The sequence below is a fragment of the Pholis gunnellus genome (genome assembly GCF_910591455.1).
Source record: "Pholis gunnellus genome assembly, chromosome: 11".
Taxonomy (NCBI): Eukaryota; Metazoa; Chordata; class Actinopteri; order Perciformes; family Pholidae; genus Pholis; species Pholis gunnellus.
This window is the reverse complement of record NC_136538.1, coordinates 5,315,951-5,324,807: the sequence shown is the minus strand read 5'-3', so window position 1 is coordinate 5,324,807 and position 8,857 is coordinate 5,315,951. Positions and strand designations below refer to the sequence as shown.

Sequence of the window (8,857 nt, the reverse complement as noted above, 5' to 3'; positions counted from 1 at the left end):
TCTATTCTATTTTATGTACTTGTATTTTCTTCTATATTGCTCATCTTCTAATTAGATCAGTTTAATTACCATTATACGTACTAACTTTAAAGTAACGCACACTAAATTACACGCAGAGGCTCTCCGTCGCTTGTTGCGCTAACCTCAGCACCCCGTTGCTAACAGCATATGCTAAAAGGTTTCTGGGCAGGAACTCACACTTGTGAACTTCAGTTCAGCATTACCTGTAAACATTTTTTTACCGTTGGCAGTACACTGCCAGTGACAGAACAGAATTCAAATTTGACGGTGCTCTATCACCTGGGATTTCCTCGGCGTATTCGGAACACCCTTTTGGCGGGCTCTCTCTCTCTCTCTTTGTGGGCCCCACAGTGCACTCGCACCATCTATAGTTACGACCCTGCATGTGGCAACAACAAATGTACAAACATGTGCAACAAAGAACAGACAGGAGTAGTTTTTAGGGGTTTAATGGGTGTACGGACTCATTTAAAGGAAGTGATAAACACATACAAAAATACCCTTTCAATACATTTTTAGAAACAAACATCTAAATGACCTGCTTTGTTAAATGTCTCCAAACAGCAAAACACGAGTCGTTCTGAAACAGAGTGGTGCAGATTTCGTTAAAAAGAGACCTACCTGCTATGAATGCTATTTAAAAAAAGAAAAGAACAAAAAAAAAAGAAATCACATGGTACAAATATGCAAATATAAATAAAGTGATAAGAAACTCCCCAATAATGAAGAATATGCCTTTTGGGGGGTGGGGGAAAAAAACAAACTTCTCTGTACATTTATTTGGGGCAACTGATGCTGAAAAAAAGAAGAAAAAAAAGAAGAAAAAAAAGGAGCCTGTGTCCCTGCGTCTCTCTGCCTGCTGCGAAGAAGACGGCGCCTCCTCTGCATCACTTTACACTTTGTTGTATACATATTATCTTCTGCGCTGAAACCAAACGGTCGCAGAGTTTCAGACCATAAAGTTGGGAAGGTCGGGGGGGCCGTCTCCTGATCACCCCCACCACCACCACCGGGAGATGCTTTTTAAGAACCTCCACAGGAGGCGCGGAGGGTTAACACCCAAAAACGAAGGGAATTCCGTCTCTCTCCAACACATGAACACAACCAAGCTATGCGTGCACGCTCTCTCTCTCTCTCTCTCACAAACATGTTCAATCACATACGTATGCATACACACATGAACCAGCACAACTCGCCAAAAAGCTTCAAACCATTTTTCGTTTTTACACAAAGCACCGCAAACTCAAGCAGGACTTCGCTTCAACAGACCACGGTGGGGGGAGGGGTCAGGTGGGGGGGTCAAACGGTATCTAGAACAAAACAAATTTAGTTTTTTTTGTTTAGCCCTCCGAATGAACCAGAGAATTCACTTTCGGCGTCGCACAATCACAGGTACGTACACAAAACTGACATTGGAGCATTTTCTTCCTGTGGCCGTCTAAACTGTCCGGCGCTCGCTCGCCACCGTGACATCGAGGGCCTCGACCACACCAGGAAAAGCAAGCGGCAAAACTCAACCGTTTCTTTTAATCCAAGACATACAGTAGGGCGTGACACTCGTGACAGCGACGCCACGCTGAACAGAAGGGATTAGCGTGGCCGTTACCGATAGGGTCCTCTTTGCGTTCCGTGCTAATCCCAGCAGTGACCGTACAGCTTCAGCGTTACCGTAAAAGGATGATCTTTTTACCGGCACCTGAGAAGCACTTGGTGTCGGATCACCTATGCACCGCAAAGTGCGATACCAACCTGGAGTCCACTTCGGGTGGTCGTGGTGGTCCAAAGAGTCGTGGTTGTGGTTTCCGTCGTATCCGAGCGAATCCCCTCAATAAAGCCTCCTTTCGAACTGTATCCAAACCTATACAGTGTTTTACAAAAAAAAAAAATCCAGGGCTGGAAAGTTTTTTTCTTTTTCTTTTTTTGGACAAGCATTAGAGAAAAACAAAAAACAAATTACATTTTTTTTTCCTTTTTTTTTTTTTTCCTTTTTAGATAAAACTACAATAGAATGGTCAAAAGACTTACAGTGATCTTTTGCTTCTTTTTAAGACAAAAAAGTTATGTACATCAACATTTACTGTACAGGTTTCTGTTTGGGAGAAGAAAAAAAGAAATCAGCATACAACAGAAGTATGTGTAGCAAGCGGGTCGATAAATGTTCGGGGCTGTTTTAAAACATGTTAACTTTGGGGGGGGAGAAAAGAAAAGAACAGCTCCTTTTCCATCTGCACTGTGGACACTTTTAAACACCGAGGGAGAAGAAGAGTAAAAAAAAATAACGATTAGTTCTGGTGTCGGATATCTCCGTGACTGTTGTGTTCAAAGCCCTCTGGCTGCGAGCGTGACAGAGAGCGCCTCACAACATCACCTATCCACTGGCAAATCTGTACTCTAAAGATTTGAGGGTGAGGTATCCATCCTGCTGCTTCACACTCGAGACAGACCGACCCGACACACCCACCCCACCCCCCCCCCCCGCCCCAAAGTCGTCTCCTCTGGTGTTTTTTGACTTAACTGTGAAGCCCCAACTCTACGCATGTATAAATCAGAGTCTGTATTTGTGTGTTCAAGCTATGTGGATTCTGGCCTTTTCTGTTTCTTTCAGCCTCTTGGCCTGCTCCTCCAGAGAGGGGGAGTGGGCCCTCTTGGCCGTCGCTCCGTTCAGCGGGTCGGCCCCTCGGCTCACCAACGTGGGGATGGAGCTGCCGACAGGGGGAGCCGCCTGTTTGGAGGCCACGTGTTCTACGGGAAGAAAGAGGGACAAAAATAGTGGTTATCTTGCGAGCCCGCCGTAAAGTCAGCGAGCGTCTGGTTGAGAGAGCCAAGTTCTTGGCTCTGGTTTGCTACCTGATGATTAAAGTGAATGGGGCTAGCCCCGAAGCTAACGACAACAAAAGGCTCAAGAGCACTTAAGGTGGGCTGACCTTTAATGTGGATCAGCTAGTTTAATTTTCAATATTTAGATGGTTTATTATTATCATCCATACTGCAAACTATGCTCTGTTTGTGTCAGTAAAACACAGTGTTGAGTGTTAAAATGTCAGCGACAGCATGATGTTGTATATTTAGTTTGTTATACAAGTCATTATTAGAACTGTAATTGTACTATTAAGGACTCGGTACCAGCAAGTATCCAAAGGTGTCGGTGCACCCCTATGTTTTGACAAAAAAGGACATTAGTTTTACGTCAGTCACATTTTAGTCTCATTTCTGTCGCTATTCTAATTCTCTCTCAGTGTTTGTTGTGACATTCGTGAGGCTGTTTGACTCAAATACTGCTCACTGTCTCAGCTTAAGACAATCAGCTAAAATGTCTTAATGCTATAATTTTGCACTCATTCCAAACAAAAGCCTAGAAAAACAAAAAACAGCTGACTGAAAGTAACATTACCTTTACACCGGATGTAGCTAATGGTATGCTAACGTTAGCTCACGTTTTCGTGATTTGCAGAAGACTGTTTGAACAATCAGTCAATAAACTTACTTTCTGTTCATTTGTCTGTAAGTCACAAAATCACTTCGTTATTATTTGTTGCTGGAAACGAATATCTTTCGTGAGTTTGTCGTCAATGCTCACTTTTTTTTTTAAATCAAAATTTTGTCTCGTTTGTGCTTACAGAAAAAAAGGTCGTCGTTTCATCTCGGAAAAATATTTGTCATGGTTTCATGTGATGAATTACCAGAAGTGATTGAGTGAATAAAAAGCGCTTCAGCACGTACTTGAGCCGATGACGGGAATGGACATGCCCTTCTCTTCGCTGGCAGGAGGAGCGTCGGGGGTGACGGTGCCCTCAAACACTGGGGGCTTGGGAGGTGTGATGCTATGAATTCAATAAAAAAACAGACGGGCCAAGAAATACAAAATTAAAACATTAGAAAGTAAAAAACAAAACAATCACAACAACCATCTCTGGGAAACTAGTTGAGGCTCACTTGTGGCGGTTGAGGGCCAGTTTAATAGAATTTTTCACGACGCGGCAGCTGTTGCTGGCTGGAAGAGGCGAGGAGGCGTCTGGCAGCTCCATGCTGGGAAGTCTCTGAGGAAGGAGAAAGCAACGTTATAGATCCATTTAATAACCCAATCCATTTAGGGGAGACTGTGGCTGAGTGGAGAGCAGGGCCTCAGGGTCCTTGAGCAAGACACTTAACCCCGAAAATTGCTCCCGTAGCTGTGCCTACGGTATGACAGCATCTAAAATGTAAGTCGCTTTGGATAAAAGCGTCAGCTAAATGACTGTAATGTAATGTAATTTAGGAAATCCATGGATCCGTGTGCCACTTAAGCTGTGGAACAATGTAATGGCTTGACATAATTTAAAAGTGGCTATCAAAATTTAGAGACGGTGTGCATATGACCCAGATATTGTCCTTTATAGATTAGCTGTAAGGTTTACGGGGACTCCATGAAGACTTTCCATTTATATCATTTTCTCTTTTTTTCTGCTTAACAGAACCCAAGTGCACCACGTAGAGAGAAGAGGTTACCTGTGTTCTTGAGGTATCGATGGTTGGAATGGGCTTAGCCTTTGATCCAGACAGTGGGGTCTAACGGTGGAGAGAGGAAAAATGTGCAACGGTTAATCTTGCTTCGTCTGTCTGTACACGATCACTTAAAAGCAGCCGGAGGAAGTAAAACCTACAGCATTGGGTTCTTCTCCATGTGTGCAGGAGTCAGAGGACGGTGGATATGGCTCTTTAAATGCAGAGTCATCATTTGACACCACCTGCAGCAAAAGAATTGTCAATAATTTAATCTGCCGTTTTTATACCAAACATATATATTCACACACACACGCACACGCTCCAGTCCTCCTCACCTCCGTCTCTTTGTGCCTCTTGGCCAGGTCCTCTTGTGTGGGCGAGTGCGGTCTCTTGGCAGGAGCGCCGTTGACCGGGTCCTCCAGGGGCTCCTCTCGAGGGCTGCTGGTGGCGTTGGGCTGCACGTCGTCGCTCGGCGCTGTGGCGGCGGAGCTGCTGGCCGGTGGGGAGGCGGGTTTGGCTTTGACCGCGGGCTCTTCGGGATCAGAGGGGGGCGAAACGAGAAGAAATCGGATCTGGTTTATCTGTCTTTTGACATCCATTTAAGGGACATGCTTTCAACTCGACATAGCTTTTTGTTAATTAATAATATCTGGATTTGAAGAGTTTCTGTCCCATATAACAAAAAGAGACATTATGTCATATGACTCTTTAGGTAAATATTAAATTGTTTAACAGCCTATCCCAGAGGGTGTAATAGTCACTGGAAAATCAACTCACTGGAGCCAATGACAGGGATGGACATGCCCTGGTCTGTAGAGTCTGTAGCAGCTGTAGCTGCTGTAGCTGCTGTAGCTGCTGTAGCTGCTGTAGTAGTAGCTGCTGTCGTAGTAGTAGCTGCTGCTGCTGCTGCGCTGGGTGCTGGGGAGCCCTCCGTAAAAAGCTGCTTGGGAGGGCTGACGCTGCAAAATACACAACACACAAACATTCGCTCAGCATCATATTGTGGATTTGAGCAGGTTGTAAACAGTAATAACATCTGGCAAAAATAGGATCTTCATTAGCGTAGAACATCTGCATTTGACAGTAACAACATTCAAATGCATTTGGTGTGAACCACACCTGTCCTCTGTGTCGGACGCGGGCTTAGAGGGTTTGCTGGATGGGGAGGTAAAGGGAGTCCCTGAGTCCGTGTCTCTGGAGCTGTCCAGGTGACTGCTGTCCAGAGAGATCCGCTTGGAGCTCCCCCCGTTGGAGCTGCGGTTCAACTCCGCTATGCTCTGCAGGGGGGGAAAGAAACGCAGTGAGATACAATAAAAGAAGAAACACATTAAGTCGATAGCCATAGAAACGTATCGAGGCTTTGGTCCCGACATGCGCGGGAAGACGTCTCACCCTCTTCTTCTTCTGCACCAGCTCAGGAGGAAGGTACTGATGGAGCTGTTTCTTCTTCACGTGCGTCGCTTCGATCTTCATCCCGTCCTTCAGCATGTTGATGTTGTTGGCTTGTCTGTACACTGCAGGGAACAACAAGACGTGTTAAGATCAGTGACGACAGACATGAATCTATAAAAACCTGTTTGACTTTCTTATAGGCAGAGGCCAAGTGGCTGCCGGACGGTTTGGATTCTTTGGAACATTTAACATTTGAGTTTACTGATTCAATATTTTCAAGTGAGTTAGGCAATGTTTTGATATACTTGTGCATTTATAAACCTGCCACTGTATGAATCCGGAGGATTCAACCTCATGTGTTGAGGCTAAATCATGACTTAGGCTCCTGCAGGTTGCCTCTCACATTATTCAAGTCAAGTATATTTTCTCACATTTTCTTTTAAAAACGTAAGAGAAAAAGTTTTTCTGCATTTATTTCAAAGGCGGTAAAACAAATTAGCGTACCTTTCAGCCACCTCATATACTTGTAGTATAACAGTACAGGTCCTGTAGCCTATTTCATCTTAAATGTGCTGACTAGAGAGTGATATGACCTACCAGTGTCTGTGAAGGACTGGATGTCGTACGTCAGGTCAATGTTCACACTCTCCGCGTTCTCCACTTTCTTGAAGATGATCCCGATGAACCACATGGATACAAAGTCGTTCCTGTTCACAGAAACACAAGGAGCAACGTGAAAACAGTTAAGCTGTGATTATGTATTGTTTGTGTGTGTGTGCATGTCTGTCCACGGGTAATCCCTCATACTGCTGGACTCATCAGCCTAATCTTTCCTTGTGCTCGTTTTAGGGCTGTACTATTAATTACAGATAAATATCCACCACGACCTTGACATTAAAGCAGTGGTCGTTGCAGACAAACCTGTCGGAGATGCACTTTTCTAGTTTTATGCCGATTTGAGAGCGTCACAATGAACATGCTGGTGAAGCCACAGCATGTCAATGTAGTAATAATAAATATTTGCTTTCAACTAGTGCCATGTGCCTGCCTAATACTCAATGACGAGACATACGCAAACACTGACTTCATGACTCACACTATCAGTATTTATGTCAACGGGCAACATGTTCCGAGTCCTCGAGGACAAACAACAAAACCTAGACGCGGTTTGATTAATGATTAGCAGGAGTCCCACCGAGCTTGTTTGAATGGATAAAAGTGAACTCACTCGTTGCGGTTCTCTTTGGACCCGGGGAAGGACTGGGGGTTGACGTGAGCCAGGGTGATGTACTCATTCCTCTCCAGGTTTCCCACCAGAACGCGGATCTTTGACTCCACCAGGCCGATCCTGAGGGAGAAAAATAAACATCAGCAGGTGTTTTCACAGAGTCGCTGGCAATACGAGCCCCATCTATTGCAGTAGAGTTTCACTCTTTGCAGACACTTACCATTCTAAGTGGTTTTCTTCTGTGGACGCGCTGGCGGTCAGAACGATGTAATGCCTGCAGCACAGAGCAGATTTGATCCTCAACACTCTTGAATTCAATGTGCTACACAGAGGAACATTCTCTTCTACCATTCACACCGGTGCTCGGGTAGTGCGACTCCAATGATGAAGCAGCAGCACCACCAACAGAGCAGATGAAGTCAGTTGTGGTGCTTTTGAGGGAGGAACTTTCACAAAACATCATGAGTCGACCAAACTCTACTGACCACAGTGAGGATGAGTCAAATGTGCCCAAACCCCCCAAAAAAGGAAAACAATTAGTTGGTCTGAAGCTTGCATCATCCGGTTTTAGTTTCAACTGCACAAATGCAATCCATGGCTAAAACAGTTGTCACACAAACAACTTATCTCCACATAATGTAACACGATAACTTAACATGACACCGACTGAGTTTCAAAAACACGGAACAAAAAGGATCGAGACCGGCGGGCAACACCTACTTGTACTTTTGGAAAAAGTTGGGCGGCTCAAAGAGTTTGGACCATTCGGTCTTTCCCTGAAGAATCTCATCTGTGACGCTGAGGCCTGTTCATGCCAGACACACGGGACAAAGACGTTAGCAGGCTGAGGAATTAACACTTCCATTTTGACACGTTTTTTGTTACCATTGCCTTTTGATAAACTAGGTATGATCAGGAGGCAGGCGGACAGATTTTTCCATTTCACGCCGCTTCGTTATTTACCGTATTTGAACTCCTCGCTCATGATGGTGCGCGTTGACGAGGAGACGTTGTACGTGGAGTTCTGCTGGGGGTAGGCGGGGGTGATGATGGGCATCAGGTGGTATCTGTCGGATGGGTTGACCTAAAAGAAAAAGAAAAACAAACACGGCAGAGGGACCACGGCAGAGATGAGAGCCTTCACCAGCAAACTCAACCCGCCAAACTTTGTGTGTCGGGCAACTTCCCGCGCCCACGTACTGAAAGGCACAATAAAACCAAAGGGCTCACAACACACACACGCACACACACACACACACACACACTGTACATCCCAACCCACTTTCCCTCATCTACATTTTTTCCTCAAGTGATGCGAAGGAGGAGAAGTGAAGGAAACAAAATGTGAAATGAGACGTGCTCCTCTAAATCTTCATGTGAAGGGACTTGGCAGTTGCTGATGAAGGCTGCACAGCTGGATCACCTTCCTGTGAGCCATAGCAGAGCTTTAGCATCTTCTGTGAGTGCATATATTTGAAATATTACATGTGCATATTGAGCCGAATTATCAGCTGCTGGACAGCACATGCAAGGCCGTGTTTAAACAGTGTCCAGATCAGTCGAAACACAATTTAATGTCCAAGTATATTGCACATGTTTAGTTCATCTGTTTTACATTGGATCCCAGCCATTCTATGACTTTGTCCATGTTTAAAGAGTTAAAAAGGGGAGGAGTTATGTGAGAATACCGCACTATCTTTGGGGTGAAAATACAGACTGCACTCCGAACACCAA

At 44.9% G+C, this 8,857-nt stretch overlaps 1 protein-coding gene across 1 annotated transcript; it reads right to left on the bottom strand.

Moving 5' to 3' along the window:
* Nucleotides 1-454: 454 nt before the first annotated feature.
* On the bottom strand, nt 455-8,201 carry LOC306702990 (poly(A) polymerase gamma-like). Its single transcript, XM_079168777.1, has 14 exons — nt 8,087-8,201; nt 7,844-7,928; nt 7,344-7,397; nt 7,124-7,243; nt 6,493-6,602; nt 5,896-6,017; nt 5,623-5,780; nt 5,281-5,462; nt 4,839-5,035; nt 4,662-4,745; nt 4,507-4,566; nt 3,955-4,058; nt 3,742-3,842; nt 455-2,763 (listed from the first exon to the last, which is right to left on the bottom strand). The coding sequence occupies exons 1-14, from the start codon at nt 8,178-8,180 to the stop codon at nt 2,588-2,590; spliced, it is 1,647 nt and encodes a 548-aa protein (XP_079024903.1). The 5' UTR covers nt 8,181-8,201; the 3' UTR covers nt 455-2,587.
* Nucleotides 8,202-8,857: the final 656 nt, after the last annotated feature.

Excerpts from the sequence above, each read along its gene's own strand:
- LOC306702990 (XM_079168777.1), bottom strand. The coding sequence starts at position 8,180 with ATGCCCATCATCACCCCCGCCTACCCCCAGCAGAACTCCACGTACAAC. Across the intron at positions 6,603-7,123 it reads TCCAAAGAGAACCGCAACGA|GAACGACTTTGTATCCATGT; the intron begins GTGAGTTCACTT and ends TTCTGTGAACAG. Across the intron at positions 6,018-6,492 it reads CCAGTCCTTCACAGACACTG|TGTACAGACAAGCCAACAAC; the intron begins GTAGGTCATATC and ends TGTTCCCTGCAG.